Source organism: Oculina patagonica, chromosome 4, assembly GCF_052425735.1.
Source record: "Oculina patagonica isolate OP01 chromosome 4, crgOcupat, whole genome shotgun sequence".
NCBI lineage: Eukaryota > Metazoa > Cnidaria > Anthozoa > Scleractinia > Oculinidae > Oculina > Oculina patagonica.
Genome location: NC_135761.1, coordinates 7652961 through 7670709, shown reverse-complemented (window position 1 = coordinate 7670709; position 17749 = coordinate 7652961). Strand labels below are relative to the sequence as shown.

General features: G+C 37.4%; 1 protein-coding gene across 3 annotated transcripts in view; it reads left to right on the top strand.

Moving 5' to 3' along the window:
• Positions 1 to 420: 420 nt before the first annotated feature.
• The window catches only part of LOC144649306 (serine/threonine-protein kinase PRP4 homolog), a 17787-nt gene continuing 458 nt past the window's right edge, over positions 421 to 17749 (top strand). The window contains exons 1-14 of one of the 3 annotated variants that reach the window (XM_078508782.1): positions 421 to 698; positions 781 to 1887; positions 4363 to 4732; positions 6083 to 6167; positions 7464 to 7611; positions 7834 to 7971; positions 8990 to 9143; positions 10164 to 10278; positions 10967 to 11205; positions 11930 to 12127; positions 14141 to 14218; positions 15032 to 15087; positions 16149 to 16181; positions 17174 to 17749. The exon at positions 17174 to 17749 is cut by the window's right edge and continues 447 nt beyond it. In XM_078508782.1, the coding sequence (XP_078364908.1) occupies positions 436 to 698; positions 781 to 1887; positions 4363 to 4732; positions 6083 to 6167; positions 7464 to 7611; positions 7834 to 7971; positions 8990 to 9143; positions 10164 to 10278; positions 10967 to 11205; positions 11930 to 12127; positions 14141 to 14152 (2829 nt within the window). In that variant the 5' untranslated portion in view covers positions 421 to 435 and the 3' untranslated portion in view covers positions 14153 to 14218; positions 15032 to 15087; positions 16149 to 16181; positions 17174 to 17749. Of the gene's footprint in view, positions 699 to 780; positions 1888 to 4362; positions 4733 to 6082; positions 6168 to 7463; positions 7612 to 7833; positions 7972 to 8989; positions 9144 to 10163; positions 10279 to 10966; positions 11206 to 11929; positions 12128 to 14128; positions 15088 to 16148; positions 16182 to 17173 lie in introns of all 3 variants that reach the window. The other 2 variants (XM_078508779.1, XM_078508781.1) reach the window with 2 other exon arrangements.

Here is a 17749-nt window from a genome sequence, read left to right as displayed (position 1 = left end):
TTGAACATTTGCATTTTTGTCTTGCTGAAGAAAGCAACAGTAGTGGCCGAAACGTCCAAAAACAATATTTTTAGCCAGTGCCAACTTATTAATTCAAATTTTTTTTTTACCTAAGAACCCCGTTTTAAATAGCCGATTCCCTCTATAGCGCGCGCCTGCAGGGAATCACGGTAGTTGTATTCATCAAACCATGCGCGAGACTAAGCAACGATGCACGCTGCGGAGTCTCGCGCATGGTTTGATGAATACAACTACCGTGATTCCCTGCAGGCGCGCGCTATAGAGGGAATCGGCTATTGACAAGTTAGAGGCTTCCTGCCATAGCCAGTTGGAACTTGGAACTCGGTAGCTTTTTCGTTGAAAATCGGGCAGTATTACCATTTAATCACATTCCAAGAAATATTTATTAATATTGGCGGCACTGTGTATCCAAAAATGAGAGGAAATTACACCATCCCAAGGAAACAGGCTTTGAGAAAGTCTATTTTCCCCCGTCCTCCTCCCGTTGGGAAAGGATTGACTTCTAGCTCGATCTCCAGAGATAATCCTGGGAACGAGGTTACTCCAGGTCGAGGCTATCGACAAAACGCATGGCAAACGATGCATTGCAAATCCAAGATGGCGGCCGAGGTTGATGGTGGAAGAAAGAAAAAGAGAGAGACGACAAAAGAGGAAGGAGACGACGAATCGTCAGATAGGTAGGTTAAAATTTAATTTAATTATTGGAAGAAAGATTTAGGCTTATTTCTAAATAATCCTCTTTGTTTTTCGCGAGTCTAGCAGTGACTCAACTCGTGAAGACGGCCCCCATATTGGGAACGAAAAATCGACATCTGACCGTAAACACGAACACAAGAAAAAGAAGAAAAAGCATAAACACAAGCACAAGAGTCACAAGCACAAACATAAACGCCACAGAAAAAAAGATAAGGAAGATACGACTGAGAATGGCGAACCTGCCGAGAAAAAGTCTAAAATCGCAGACGAACTTTTAGAACTCGAGAGAAGAAAAGCATTTCTTCAAGAACAGCTGGCCGAGAATGCTCAGGGAAACGAGAAAACTTCATTTGAAAACGATAGGCTCCCGAAGAGTAAAAAAGATGAAGAGTTTAAAGACAGGCATAGAGATCAAGGGAAACAAAGACATGAACATAAAAGCGACAGAAAGGTAGTTGACTCTAGGGCTGAAACTGATAGCTTTGAAAAACACAAGCGAAAGGAACCAAGCCCGTCAAGAGGTAAAGAAAGAAAAGAGGATAGCAAAGAAAATAGTAAACCACGCACAGATAATTCACAGAAAGACGAAAAGTCTCGAGATCACTCACACAGTCATCGTTCTAGAAGGCATAGCAGCTCTCATGACAACAGTAAAACTGAATTAAAATCTAGGCATGATTCAAATTTAAAAACCACTATTGAAAAGGATAAGTCTGCGCTCCAAGAGAGAGATTCATCCAAGACTGATACTAACAGAAAGGACAGTGGGAGGAAATCAAGGTCACCTAAACGTCGCTCAAGATCTAAATCGCCAAAGAAAGACGGACTGTCTGAGAAGGAACACAAGTCAAAGGAAAGATCAAGAAGGTCAAGCAGCCGATCGCCAAGGAGAGATTTATCAAAGGAAAGGAAAAACAGACAGGAAGGCGGCAGAAGAAGTAGCAGATCACCAAGGAGACAGGGAAGGTCATCTTCAAGGTCACGAAGGCACAGTAGATCTCCAAGGCGGAGAAGCCGATCACCAAGGCGCCGTAGTCGCTCTCCAAGAAGGAGGAGTAAGTCTCCAAGACGGCGTAGTAGGTCAAGGTCACCACGTCGAAGACGCAATAGCGATAAATACAAGGGTAGTTACTCTGAAGGACAGGCACATAAAGGAGACTCAGATCACGAGTAAGTGTTCTATTCTGTTATTTTGAACTGCCTACTGTACATGTATTTCCTTCACTTTTCAATAACATGCGAACTCTGAAGCTCAAAACCCAACTAACGAACCTTGAAACAAACAAAATGGATTGAAATCTACCAATCTCAACCAATGGATGTGACCTTTCTGATCCATTGAAGTGGACCCCTGTTTCCTGAGAAGTCCACTTTCTGAGGGCAGTGAAAAACATAATGTTGATTGAGCAGAGTTTGAATGGTATTGAAAGGCTCAGTAAGAGTTTGACTGCAAGCTTGATGTTTCTATCAACAGTGATAGTTGGAAAGAGGCAAAGCCCTAAATCAACTATTAAGATTGATTGAAACAGCAGGAAAACTGCTATTGAACTTACAGATTCACATTTGAATGTGGATAATTAGTTAAATGGCCTAACTCCTCTGAGTCTCAAAGCAATATAGCACCTAACCAGTTTGCTGAAGGAAACTGTAGGTCTAAACTCCTTAATTTTCTCCCAAGCTCAAAATCTACCGTCAATCTTTCCATACATGCTGTGCACAAAATAATGTAAAAGGAAACAAGGTTTTGGACTTAAGTAAGTTATCTTCAGCAAGTCATCTTTTACCTTAAAAAAAAGTTTGATGTTTTCCTCACAAATTATTTCAAGCCGGTTACCGGTAGGTCTTCAAAAATAATTGCGGGCCCAAGAGAGGCCCGCAACCCTAATCTTGACAGTGACCAGCGGATTGCGTATTACGCGTGCGCGCCACGTTTATAAAGACTATCTGCAAACCGGAAGTTGAAAATTTTGTTCTTCCACAAAGAACGATCGGAATGCGAAAAAAGTGTCAATCACGACAGTTTGTCGAAACACCGGGAGAGAAAAATCTTGTCTCGAGCGATAAGGCTTAAAATGAGGCTTCTGTCTATCGGAAGATTGCAGACATTACGTTTTGCAGACGTTGTTTTATAGGTGTTGCTTTTGAGAAGATCTGCTGTGATTGTATCACAGATAAACTACGGCAAAGCGAATGATTCCAACAACGGTTATTCTCGAGAAATTCCTTATAACACTGACAACAAAGCGAGTTTGCCGACGGAGGAAAATCACATCTCAATTCACACCGCTTGCTCGACTACACTTCGCAAAACTGTCAATCAAAAAAACAACTCTGATTGGTTCGCGGCAATAGGAAACGATAAAAAACATTCGTGACTTATTAAGCGTGACGCGTTACTCGACCTTTCTCAGAATAATTTTCTTTTGTCCAGTGATTTATCGACACTGTCTGAAAAATTTAATATCGATAAACTTTGGCTTATTCACCATTGAAACATGGCAAACTTGTCAACATATGATTGGTAATATCAAACACGTAAAAAAATCATCATAATTTCGCACACATTGAGATACTGTTATTCTCGGTGGACAGACTCCCAATAAACAACCGCAGTTTATAGAAGAAATCTCAATTACCACAGTTATGCCAACTTCTGGAAAACTTCCCAAAAACTTCGACTTGAAGTAATTTTCCAAACTAACATAAAACACTTCCCTCCCAGTACCTTCTCTTAACTGCATCGAGGCCCGCACTTTCTAACCTGTGGTTACCACTAGTATTATTTTATAGTGTACAGTTGAGCCTCTTTACTATAGCCACTTAACGGGCAGGGAAAATTGTCCATATTTTGAAGATGTCCGTTTTACAGAGGCAGAGTTTATATGAATTTTGGTCTCTTCCAGACCAGAACTGTCCTTAATAAAATTGGTGTCTGTATTAAAGAGGTGCCCGTAAAGAGAGGTTCGACTGTACTTGTATAGCAATTTATAAGCTAGGAATAATCATTTAATATCATCTTGATTTGGAAAAATCTAATTTACATTTACTTTCTACACACTAATTTACATATGCGATTTCTAAAACCGGTTTCGTCTAAGACCTCGTCAGTTGTTCGCCATACAAAATTTGAGTATAAACATACGTCATGTACTAACACACGAAAAGTAACTACTCGACACCAGGTCCTCATAATTTGTTACAAAGACTCGGAAACATGCTGAGACAGGTCACAGAGTCGGTTATGATTAATGATTATGATTATTGACGAGAGGAAGCTAATTAACTCCAAAAATGAGTGGAATTATGTCCGTATCCCAAGAACTGTTATCACGCTGTAGCGAACTGAAAAACTCTTGTTTCCGAGCCTTTGTAACAAATTATGAGGACCTGGTGTCGAGTAGTTACTTTTCGTGTGTTAGTACATGACGTATGTTTATATTCAAATTTTGTATGGCGAACAACTGACGAGGTCTTAGACGAAACTGGTTTTAGAAATCGCATATGTAAATTAGTGTGTAGAAAGTAAATGTAAATTAGATTTTTCCAAATCAAGATGATGTTTAGTAATACTTTCTTGGCTTTGACGAGCAAAATCTCTCAAAAAATCATTTAATAAGTACATGTATTATTTTTTTTGTATTTCAGTGTTGACTTGTACCACTTTGAGATGGAAGAGGAAGAAGAAGAAGATGAAGATGCAATAATTGAGAAAAGAAGACTCCAGAGGCTAGCCATTTTGCAGAAGTATCAAGGCACCACATCAAATGTACCCTCAACAGCAACCTCATTAGTGTCACAGTCGCCATCTGGAGAGCGATCAGACAGCGAAGATAGTGACACTGTGGAAAAGCTAGCCACTGAGGATTTGGAAAAAGAAATAGCACTGGCCAGCAGTCAGACAGAAAATGAACTTAAGGATGCCATGAATGAAAAGGAATCTAAAGAAGATAGCGAGACAAAATCTAGTGTTGGTGACATGTTTGCTGATGATGATATGTTCTCTGACAGCTACAGTGTAAGTTACCTAAACATGTACATTTAAAGGGGCTTTGTCACCAATTTTACCAAATTTCTAACCAGCCAAAATTTTTATTTGTGTCAAAAGAAACTAAAAATAATGGTCCAGTCTTTTTTAAAAGTTGCTATATTAGGGCATTGAAACTGTAAACAAGTGTCATTGGCTACGGATGGCACGGATCGAAATGGATTGCGATTTGAAAGATTAAGGCTTAATTTTTCAAATGGTTTCCGTGCATCTCCAAAAAAATCGATATTTATAGCTGTGGTTTGATTTCTCTCAGAAAATTGCGGTCATATCTTCCTTTTAAGTTTAGATGTTCAAAGATAATGATTTTCATGGGTTAAAATGGCTTCCACTAATTTCAGAGCAGTTTAGACCAAAATCTGCTTAATCCTCGTGACGTAGCCCCTTTAAGAAATTTAGCCATTTTACAATGTAGGTTAATCTTTCAGAATACCTGTGACACTCCTGATAACTATATATTTGAATTATAACACTTCCACAGAGAAGGTGAAGATTAAGCTGAAAATGTGTTTAACATTTAGCTGAATAGTGAGAATCCCTTGCACGGATGTGACATCAATTTGTTTTCATTGCTTTGTTTAATTTTCTACATTTACGGTCATACATGTATAATTAATTGAATGTTTCTCGTGTGAAACTAGTCCAGAAGGGGAATCCACTAGCTCTGGGGTAAAAAACAGCTTTTGTTGTACACTCCCCGTATAAAAACGTTTTATACGGGGAGGCTCCGCCCCAAGTTCTAACCCCTTACCCTTTTATATACCATTTTTGACAGAAATTGTACCCCTTTCGTATACCTTTAACTGAAAAAAGGTACCCCTTTCATATACCTAAGAGACATGGCGTGGACTTAAAATAGGACGTTTTCTTGTAATTTTTATGTAGCGCTTAATAAATTAAAATAATACAGCCATAAATTGCATCTGTTCGAAATATTTTAATTAAAGGCCCTTTTAAATAGCCAAATGACAGAACTCTATACCCTTTCATAATTATACTTAAACTCGTGAAATCCCTACCCTTTTATATACCTGAAGCCTGAAAAAGGTACCCCTTTCGGGGCGGAGCCTCCCCGTATAGGCCATTATATGGAGTACCCCCCCCCCCTCTCCCGGGTGTACACTGTATGTTTTTGGTCCTATTTAACTCTTGGTACATGTACAAATTGCTAATTTCTTTTGTTCTGGTGTGTTGTATAATGTTATGATAATGAATACAAAACAAAGGAAAATACCAAATTGTACCAAGGATAAAACTGGACCACAACATACATGTATATATATATATATTATGTTAATATCAAAAATGTTATCATTTCAGAGTCCTGCAAGAGCTCTAAAAGTGGAGGCAGGAAAGGAAAACCCAAATCTAACAGATAACTGGGATGATGCTGAAGGATATTACAGTAAGATAGCCTTGTGTATCCTACTTAATTCTTCAATTATTTCATCTGGTCTTATTTCTTTTCTTTTTCTACCTGTATGTATCTTTCTGTAACAGTATTTCAAAAAAGTAGAAATAAAGTTGTTGTATCCCATTTGTACATTTAAGATTTGCAGTTGAAGTACATAAGATTATGCCCTTAAGGCCACGGGGAAAGCATAATAAATGTCTCAGTTCGGTATTGCCATATTAAGACCATACATTTTGCAACGATTTATGGCCAAAGTGCAAAGCGGGTAGTCCCTAAATCAACAGGAAAAACAGGGGCTTGTATCTGACAGTACAGACCCAGGAAACAAAGCTCTCCTCTAAATCTCAGTTTGACCAAACACAAAACACACACAACCCTTGGGTGTGGCTCGCTTCAAGCCAAGCGCTGTCCAATCCGCACATGCCTAATCAAACATAAGATACCCACGAGAGCATATTTTCCTGCTAATTTCACAGTCAAACGCAGGAAAATACTATTGATAAGATGTTTATAAGATCTTTTGCTCTGGGGAAAGGAAAACCTTTCAAGTCGAATGCACAGCTGTACTGTACATTACTATGACTCATAAAACTGACTAATTACAGTATGCTTGCTGTCTGAGAAATGCAATAAACAAGTTATAATGCACAGGTTCAGAAGCTACTCTCTTCTAGATCTTATAGACAGTGTACAGTCAGAAACCCATAAGGGTTGAAACGTGCAACTTCCTATGATTCGCATTGTACAAAGCGTTTGCACATTCGTTTACACTAAGTACCATATTTGGAAAATCACGAAAATCACTAAGTACCATATTTGGATTAAATTCACAGCACGCGCAAGCTCACGCTCGATGGCGTAATCTTGTTTTTGAACAAGCTTGGTTAAATAAAGTTAAATTTGGTTAAATTCTCCTTTTCATCTTCATGAGGTAGTCTGGGGACCTTCGCTTCGATACACTTAATATATTTCTTTAGTTTCTGTAAGAAATTTACGGCGTTTAGGTCGAAATTCAAGCAAACTTACCGAAAACCAAAAATTATGTTGCGTGTATTATTACGTGTATAAAGCATTCGCGTACAAATTCTTCGTGTTTCCAAATATGGTACTTAGCAAAATGAATATTCAAACGCTGTGTGCGCGCGTTACACGTTTCAACCCTTATGGGTTTCTGGTACAGTATTATTAAATTTTTGTACTTTTTTATTTGGGAGGCATGCTGGTGTTCTAATTACCAGTGCAAGTCTGTAAATTGACTGCTTGGTTTTGTTTGTTTTCACTTTACAGGAATTCGCATCAGTGAAGTTCTTGACAAGCGATACTGTGTGTATGGCTACACAGGGGCAGGAGTGTTTGGCAATGTTGTACGTGCAAGAGATCAAGCAAGGGGTAACCAAGAAGTGGCAGTGAAAATCATCAGGAACAATGAAATGATGTAAAATGATTGTTTTGCTGTTTGTTTCCTTAATTTAGTTTGATTTACATCGTACATCAGCAACATTTCATTCTGGTGGTTCATGTACTGTAAATGTATCATGCTAACATTAACTTGTTGGATTGTTAAATTATATGTTTTCTTGTTTGCTCTATTATTAATCAGTACAGTGTTTCATTTTTAATATTAATTTTTCTAATACATGTATCTTTCAAATCCTAGGCACAAAACTGGTCTGAAAGAACTTGAATTCCTAAAGAAACTTAATTCAGCTGATCCAGACGACAAGTATCACTGCCTGCAATTGTTTCGACATTTCTTTCACAAGAATCATTTGTGTTTAGTCTTTGAATCACTCAGGTAGGTACAAAAATTAAGTAAATGTAGACAGTGCTGTTCATACTGTAAATATAATACATGATTGTGTACATCCTTATCTTTTTTTTATTGACCAGGGCCCGGTTGTTCAAAGAACGAACACTAACCAGGAAGCGTGAAATTTGATTCAATTATAACATCATTGGTTTTCTGTTGATATCCTTCTGTCCCTCATTTACGTGGAGAATCTTCAAACTTAACAAAACATTAGCTATAGAAATTTTAAACAAGAGAAAAAATTATTTGGGTTAGTGTAACGTCTACAAACAACCCGGCCCAGTGTTTGGATGATACCATGTGATGTACCTTATTACATTAAATTTTTGTGACACGTTAATTTCATGATTCCAAAAAAATCGCGAAATTAAAGTGACGCGAACATTAAGTGTCCTGAACATAACATGATGCAAAAATTAAGTGACTCACATTAATTTTTGTCAATAATCAAGAAAGAATAAGTTTAGTACCATGGAAGGAAGGAATTTTCAATGTAACTGGATGTTGTCATCAATTGACTCAAGAACAATAACTCACCTACATACACATGCATAACCTGCTTGTAGACATTGTGATAACTAGCTGCTCTGTTGTTTCTATTGCTGAGATTTAGTCCTGCTCTTGTGTTTTTATTAATTTTGACGTTATTGTTCCTTTGTTGAAGTTGTTTTATTTAACTCGAGGACATGTTTTAATAATGCCAAGGAAATGTAAATTTTGTCTTACTCAAAAACGCGAAATTGAAGTGATTCAAAATATAAAATTTTCGCAAAAAAGCGAATTTTAAGTCTCGCGAAAATATGCACATCTCAAAAACGTGAAAAACAAAACAAATACTGGGTGTTTTTCCTTTTGGTTTTGTATGTGTATGTTGTGGTTTAATTTTTTATTTGGTTTAAATTTTTCAAACCAGTAACTTGATTTTTTTTTTCATTGTCTTATTTTTAGTTTCCCTATTGTTATTTTTTGTAAAGCTTTTGGTCTGTTTTATTCCTACATTTAGTATGAACTTGAGAGAAGTTTTAAGGAAGTATGGTCAGAATGTGGGACTGCATTACAAAGCAGTGCGATCCTACAGTCAGCAGCTGTTGCTTGCCCTGAAGCTCTTGAAGAAGACTGGTATAATCCATGCAGACATTAAACCTGATAATATCCTGGTAAGAAACAGTTATTGATTGTTAATTGGTAGCCAGGAAAAAAATGTTCAATGTGCAATAATCAATAATAATAATAATAATAATAATAATAATAATAATAATAATAATAATAATAATAATAATAATAATAATAATAATAATAATAATAAAAATAGGCAGATTGTACATTAACTTACATGTACAATAAGATTTTTCTACCCTTTGTAGAATAAATTATATTATTGGTCACTGGCACTATTCATTTGCATTTTTCTTTTTATCTACGAATATTTTAAAATAACACACTGCTCTGAATATCTCAGTATTATTTTAGACTGTAGAAAATCCAACTTGACTTAACAACCCTCCAAGTTTATTTTTTTCCTAAGTGGCCATTTGGCCACCGACTGCTCAAGTTTGGTCGCCAGTGAAAAATTTTCTCAATTTTGGTCGACAGTCTGGCTACCTCAGTTTCAATTTAGTTGCCAGCTCCAAAATTTTAGTCACCATAGCGACTTAAATGGTCTTAACTTGGAGGGTTGCTTAATTCCTTGCTCCCCTCTGAGAGAATAGGGCCATAGACTGCAGAAAAAAGGGAATCCTCGAGCCATGCGGCCCATACTGCCGGAGCTAATCCCAGTTTCGGTAGCATTTAAGCGGCTAGGAATACTTCCCTCTGTGTGGGATGCTAGTCCATCGCAGGGTACCCCCCCCCCCCCCCCCCAGAGAGAGGTAGTGTGAGAGCAAAGAGAGCAAACTGTTTTGCCCAAGAACACAACACAGTGACCCCAGCCAGGTCTCGAACCCGGACCACTCGATCCGGAGTCCGGTGCACTAACCATTAGACCACCGTGCCTCTTATAGCAGAAAATAGGCTAACAATTGTCATTAACATTGAGATACTTTTTGTCATGCTGGGCTTACATGTTAATGTGGGCTTTATTGCTTATTGCAACAGGTCTTGCTGTTTGTCATATTTCACTTTGTTCATTGTTATTTTGATGTTCCAGTAATCAATTTATTTTCTGCTTTCTCTCACAGGTGAATGAATCAAAACTTGTCGTAAAGCTTTGTGATTTTGGATCGGCCTCATTTGCTTCTGACTGTGATATAACTCCATATCTAGTCAGTCGTTTTTACAGAGCACCAGAAATAAGTAAGTTGTTCTTAATGAAAAAATTTAGGAAATAAACCTGGTAGCCAAAACCTAAGTTTTAGTAGTCTTTGGCTAGTTGGCTACCGTTAGTCTCGTGCCCTGAGAGGTGTTGGTATGCAAGGCTGCATTTAAAAACATATCAGCATGTAGCTGGGACAATGACTAAGTGTCTGTTTACAAGAGGTGTCCTCCTATGGGAAGTGTCCATGAGCAGAGGTTTGACTGTATGACTGCACTAACTGTACATTGTAGATCTGCACCTACATGTACATGTTGGACATGCTGTACTTCTTTAAAAGGAACAATAACTATTTCTTACCTTCACATCCGACTGTACATGTGCTGAATCTGTTGAAATGGTACCATGGAAGAAGTCTTTATTTCAAACACTTTCAAAGGTGGTAGATTCAATAGCCTATCAGTAAGTTTATGGTTTGAGCCATTAGCATTGTCACTCAGTGTTGTGTTCTTGGACAAAAGATTAATTCTTGCAATGCTGTCTATAAATCTGGCAAAAAGCTGAAGAGGGGTGACAAAAATAATGCTTGGGGAGTAGCAGTACCCTTCTACACTATAAGTTACTGGTATTAAAGTTAATGCTCTGGAGACCAAGACTAGGCTTGCCCCAAAAGGCACCCCTTCACTTGCAACATGAAGGTAGAGATGTAATTTTTATATTGTTGTTTAGTTATAGGAGCAAAGTATGACTACAGCATAGACTTATGGTCTGTGGCAACTACAGTGTTTGAACTTTACACTGGAAAGATTATGTTTTCTGGGAAAACCAACAATGAAATGCTTAAACTGATGATGGACTACAAAGGGAAAATACCCAACAAGATGATCCGAAAAGGATTACTACGAGATCAACACTTTGATGAGAATTGCAACTTCCTCTACCATGAGGTGGACAAAATCACTCAAAGGGTAAGACGAGTACAACCATTAAATTTTTGGAACAAAGTGATGCAGTGGTGGATCTAAGGGGGGGGGGGGGAGGGGTCAGGCCCCCACCATAATTTCAGGCCAAACCAAGGCCTGTAGGGCTGAGAAAAATTATTTTTGAGTGCAGCCCCCCCCCCCCCCCCCCTATTCTTGGAGTATGGATGATTGGGCCCCCCACTTACCTAAAGATCTGGATCCGCAACTGTGATGGGTTACTGTATGTTAAGCTTGGTAGAAATACATGAGAATGTCATTATTACAGTCATTGATAAAAGGAACAGTGTACTGTAAGGTCATAGGTTTGACTCCTGTTGAGAGACTTCAGAACTTTTGTCACTGACTGTTTAGTAACACAGTTGGGTAATATTTTTTGATATTTTTAGTCAGATGCTACAAGTACCCTTTTCCTTGGTATTGCTTTATTGTTTGACCTGTTGTTGTGCCAGCAATCTTGAAACATTTACCGAGGACGTTGTTGTATTAGCAACTTTTCCTTGTTTAATTTTGTCCTAGAAGCATATACATGTACACTACATAATACAGTTACTGTACATTCCCAGTCATACGCAGCAACATTTCCTGTCTTTTTTCCATGTTACATTGTGTGTAGAACCAACTAAAACACAGGTAAATAAAAACAGTGTTTTTAGCTAAAAAATTACCAGTTCAAGATAGCTGTTAGCTGATAAGCTTAACTTTTTTCCAGGAGAAGATAACTGTAATGGGGGCAATCAACCCAAACAAAGAAGTGTTCGAATCATTACTTGGCTACAAAAAGCTTAACGAGGAACACAAACGGAAAGTGATGCAACTGAAGGATCTTCTCGACAAATGTCTCATGTTAGACCCAGCAAAAAGGATCTCACTCAATCAGGCTCTCACACATCCTTTCATCACAGAAAAGGTTTGAGCCGATGAACACTGTTCATAAGACTTGATTTCTCTCTAATGTTCTTGAAACCACCATTCATTTCTTACAAACTATTATTTAACATTTTAAGAGTGGCATTTGGATAGTTTGCATACTACAGGTATTATGAATGACTGCATGCATCTCCATGAACTGTTGTGCATAAACCATGCACAAAGTTACCGTATTTGTTTTTATTTTGAAGTCATGGGGTCCTGCATATTATTTTATTTTAAAGATACATTAACATGTACAGTAGGTATGTGTTATGATGTACATGATAGTGCATGTTCTTCTGGCAAGCCTTAACTTATTCAAATTAAACTGTTGGTTGCTGCACACATAAGTTAATTTTTTAGCTTGTTACTGAGGGCCTTACACTTTCTTGCTGTGCATAGACATAATTTTATTTACTAAATCAGGGTAAAACAAACAGGTCACACCCCATTGAAGCCTACAAAAGCCCTGGTCAAACAGTACCAATATTTTGTATTTTTATTTCGTGGCGCACCTGCAAACTAGCTCTTCAGCTAAGCATGCTGACCACGTTAAATAAAGATTGCGTGATTGATTGATTGATTGATGAATATAAAATCATCCCAAACAACTTTGTCGAGACTTGTTGGAGAAGTTGGATTTCATCCAACAGCATTTCAAAACCATGTGGAAAAGTTCAACATGTTATATCCATTTGACCACCCCATGCATCAGCACGATAATGGCACAACAGTCGAAGATGTTGGATCAAAGTGTTTGGAAGGTTTGACCATGGCTGGTGTTAGTTGAAGTGAGGGTGAGAGAACAGTGCTTGAAATGAGTCTTCAAAGTGTGTAGTATTTTAATGGTTCAGTTTCAAATTGCATTTAGCACCAATGACTAGTGAAGTAAAGTGCATTCTTCATGTACTTAATGAGTTACATGCACATGTACCGGGTACTTTTAGAACTTGATGGAAAAAATAAACCTTCAAGATGCAAATGATGCTGTAATGTACATGTGAAGACCACTGCCTAGTCTGTATTTCACACAAACAGTTAAAAACACAAAAAAGACCTAATGCCATTAACAGACTTGTTGAAATACTTAATGCTATAATTATGCATTAATGGTCTTGTTTATTACTGTGTGATATAACATGTAGATTATTATTATAGCAACTACTGTAAGCTACAGGTAAAGTTTGTAAGTACAGTTATAAAAAATACAAGTAGGCTGTTGGTCATTGTTTTGTGAGCTGAAGAAAAAATAATAAACTGTTTGATGTTTTTGTTTTTCTTTCACCTATTAATCTAAAGTCGCTTGTGAACCTGAAGTTTCAAAGTGCCTTAACCTGTTTCTTAGGTTCTGGCCTACAGTGTGTTTGTTAAGGAATTTACAATTAAATCAAGCTTGATTTCTATGTGTATGATAAAATTATCTGTAGACTAATTGTTATTATAATTATTATATTATTTTAATTATGGTTGTTCGTTTAGTTTGGAAAAGACGTTATTAAACTGCAGTCATGGAATACAAACTTGGGCATTTCTTCTCATACATTAACTGTACATTTAACCCTGTTCAAATTTAAGCAAAAATCACATGCATTAATGAAACGTATGTTATTAATTTGAATGGTTTTCCATTCCTACATAACAATGTAGCTGTGTCATGAGATAATAGGGACCTTCAGATCAGAGTATGAGTACGACTTCAGACTTTCAATCTAGTTAGGTTCTCAGAGCCCTTGCTCCTTGCTGACCAGTTGAACAGGAGACAGTCAATTTTAGATTGGTGTGAAATGGAATAATCAAAAGCACAAGCACCAGCTGAGATTCAATCCTGTACTCTTGCTCTGATCTGATATATATATCGGCGATATTGTTACAAAAAGCGCCTTCTAATAAGCTATTTAGAAGCAAAATTACTTGAAACCAGGTTCTAGATTTGATTGTTACTGTCAGTAGAACTTCAATGAATAATTTTATGACCTTGTTAATTATTCTGATATTTTAGTTTCCCTTACAGGAACAGCCTTAATACTGATTGAGAGTCAGCTCAACATGTCCAAGAATAACAATAGAATGTATTTCTCCAATACCTAGGGTAATGTTGACTCTTACTTGCTGCTACATCATTGTAACAATTAGTAAGAAATTTTAGAAGAAAAAAAAAACAGAAGTTACTTTGAAATCCCACCTCTTTGAGGCTCCTTACAGGTGACCCCATAGTTTTTGGGTTCCAGACCTCCTAGCAGCAGATAGTGTATTTCAAATTCAAAATGGCTGCTACAAATCAAAAGGTTCATTAGCAGGTGCCATTATATTTTATTCATCCTTTAATTTGTTGTAAGGACCCCCTGCGATTGAGCTGATCAGAAGCACGCCACAAGACAAAGTTTTCTTGTAGTGAACTCCATCCATCAACAGCCATCCATCTACAGGATATACCTTTGGGAGATGTATTTATTTTATTTCTTAATGAATTTCTTTGTTTCTGCACACCTTCACCAACAGTGTATCTAGCTTGCAGGAACTGAAAGGACTACCTTGATTGGCAGAAATGGAAATAAAAATTACAGTAGACATCAAGGCTGTGCTCTAAGAAAAATTACAAGGAGCCCAAAGGTTCCAAACTATGAGATCCAGGGTGCCCAGCATAAAGCTTATATGAAAGAATTAAGATTATCTGGTCGCCCAAAGACAAAAGTTAGTCGCCTGAGGCACCTGGGTACCCTTAGAGCACAGCCCTGGACATCATTTACTGTGGTTGTCTGTAAACTAGAATTCAATCTGTGCTCTGGCCACTTCATCAAAATTAATCATTACTAACAGTATATTGTACCATGTTATTGTAGTTTTGTTGCTAACAATTTCTTTTCTTGCATATTGCCTTTATGCTGCTGGTCATGCTACACAGTATCCTATGGTTATTTGGTGAAATGGATTATAGAGATAATCGCATCTTTATTGGAGGTATTACTGAGAGATAACACAAAGAAGATATGGAAAAAAATCAGTATTTGCTATACTAACATTCGTTGTAATTGAAATTTAGCTCAAAATTTATCTTGGTTTCCCATTATTGCAAATTGAGAATATTTTGCTATGTATTTGTAGGTGTCTTTTTTTACAGTTTGTTCCCTTGGCAAAACGTACATGTAATTTAGCGTTTTGCACTTCCTTTAAAAAGATTTTTGTGCCTTTCACTTCAAGTCCGCAAATTAAACCCTAGGGTGTGGCCATTTAGATGAAAACTATTCAATGATCAGTTCTTTCATGTGGTACCGTTTATTACACCGTGCAAGGTGATTGTAAAACTGGAGTAAACGCTTGTATGTGTCCATTGGAATGAAAGCTGTTGAGAAGTACTTTCTGCACTGTCTGTTAGAATTTCATATTTTCCAAAGAGGAAAGCTGCAACCATACACAGGAACTTAAATCTAAAAATATGCAGAATTGCAAGTGTGCGCATTTACCTGATTGTAATTGTCGTTGCTGGGCTAAGAAACAATACAATGTTATAATGTTATTATACATTACTTTCTTGAGGTGCCACCAACATACATGTTAAGTAAAGTAAAGTGTAGAGTTACCATGTAACTCCGTAAGTGGGTTCTACTGTTTCGAGCAAGCTTGGGTTTCTAGCCCAGTTACGCCTGGCAATAGTGCAAGCTAAAATACTTTTTCCTGAAAGCAATCTGGAAGCCTAACTGTTACACTTGTCAAAAACAAAAAAGACGAAACAAACAAACAAAAATGTTGAGGGAAAGGTGAATAGTGTATGTGACGTGAATATACAGCGGCCTAACAAACAAAGACAGGAGAGGTGGATGCGACAGTTGTTTGGCAGACTTGTGAGACTTGCAGTTGAATTGTATTCGTCTTTTGACATGTTAGTTTTCATTCAATGCTAAACATCCCAAAATTGTACCCAAAACAAACTTCAAACCCTTTCCCATAGTCTCTAATGCTCATATTCATCAGTTACATCAACTTGGTTTCCCATCGGTGTTTCTTTTTGTTTTCCACTACAGGTGGTTAGAGGGCAGTCTCTATGGTAACCAAAGGTACTGTAGCACCATTTAAATCAATATTTATTTAAAGGCACTGTGTCACGGCTAAGTTAATTTTATTTTATTAAGTTTTGCCAAATACTTGCTATGAAATTTTTAATGTTTGCAAAGAAATTACTTATATGGATCTAAGTTGCAAAACCATAGCTTTATTGCAGCCAAATATGTCTTCTGGGCGTTATAATTTAACGTTACAAGCAAACAAGATTAACTGTTCAGCCCAACAGTATTTCAAAAACTCATATCTCAATCCGTTGCAATCTTCGTCGCTTTTGGCCATCCGTACCTTTTGTATTTTTTGTGTTACTGAAATGTTCCTTCACTGTTTTAAGAGGTTATTTTTATATCTCAACGAATTTTATTGTCATTTCTCATGCCTAAGTTTAGCTAAAATCCGTGGCACAGCTCCTTTAATGATGGAAATTTACTTTATTTACTAATCGAAGACTATCGAACACTGCTGTTCTGACTGGAGACGTAGAAGAACGCAACAGTGCATACCAATTGTTTGACTTTTTTGTTTGTTCCGTGTCGTCTTGTGCAGTTTTCTCAATGGTTTAACAGATACTCGGCCTTGCCAGGCAGGGTTTGTAAACTTATTGCACGAGAAGTGTTTTATGGTAAAACCTAGGCAGCTAAAGTTGGTTACTGACTGGCTATCGTCAATGTTGTCAGCCAGGCACTTGCCAGCCACATCCTCTGAGACCCAGGGTCAGTTAGTCAAGGCGAAAAAAGTAAACTCAGCAAAAACTCGGAGCGCGAGAGTTTTTAAGAAGTGCTGAACCCCTCTTAAAAACCCTCGTTAAGATTTGGGGGTGGGGAGAGGGGGAGCTAATTTTTTAGGGGCTTATTGTAGTTTCCTTCATTCTTGGAAACCAGAGCTGAGCGCCGTATTGTTATATGTAAGACCCGTTGGCTTGTAGTCAGACGTAAATCTTTAATGGGTCAAAAGCTTTGTTACTCATATACTTGTTTTCTTTTCCTAGGTGAGTCTTGACGGCTTTTCAAAACAAGCATATGGCCCGTGAACTTACAACTTAATCAAAGATTAAGCTTTGCGCAGACTAAGCTCGTTCTCAGGACCTTGCTGGCACTTCGTACTCATCAAAGAAAGACTGCTTAAGGACTATTAAAGCTTTAAGTGTGACTAATCAGTGCTTACAAGATGACAACTCTTCTCTTCTAAAGCTTGACATCACTTTACCGTGCATAGCAAATTGTCCATTCTAACTCATTCTTCGGACTCAGCTTTGTGATTTCTCATGTAAATAGTTTGCAGCTATTTACAAAGAAATCCTCATACAAGGGACAGCTTTACTCCATTTAAATAGGCTTTAATTACAGCTGACAAGGTTTTTGCTTAAGGAAAAGTTGGCTCTGGGACGCATGATTCCATTGGCTAGATTTTAACAAAGGGAATTAAAAACGGTTGATTTGACTCATTACATTATAACAAAGGAAATTTAAAATCTAGCCAGTCAAAGCAACCGTTTGAAATTCCCTTTGCTAAATATCTAGCCAATCAAATGATATGTCCCCACAAACTTCTTTTTTCGTGCTAA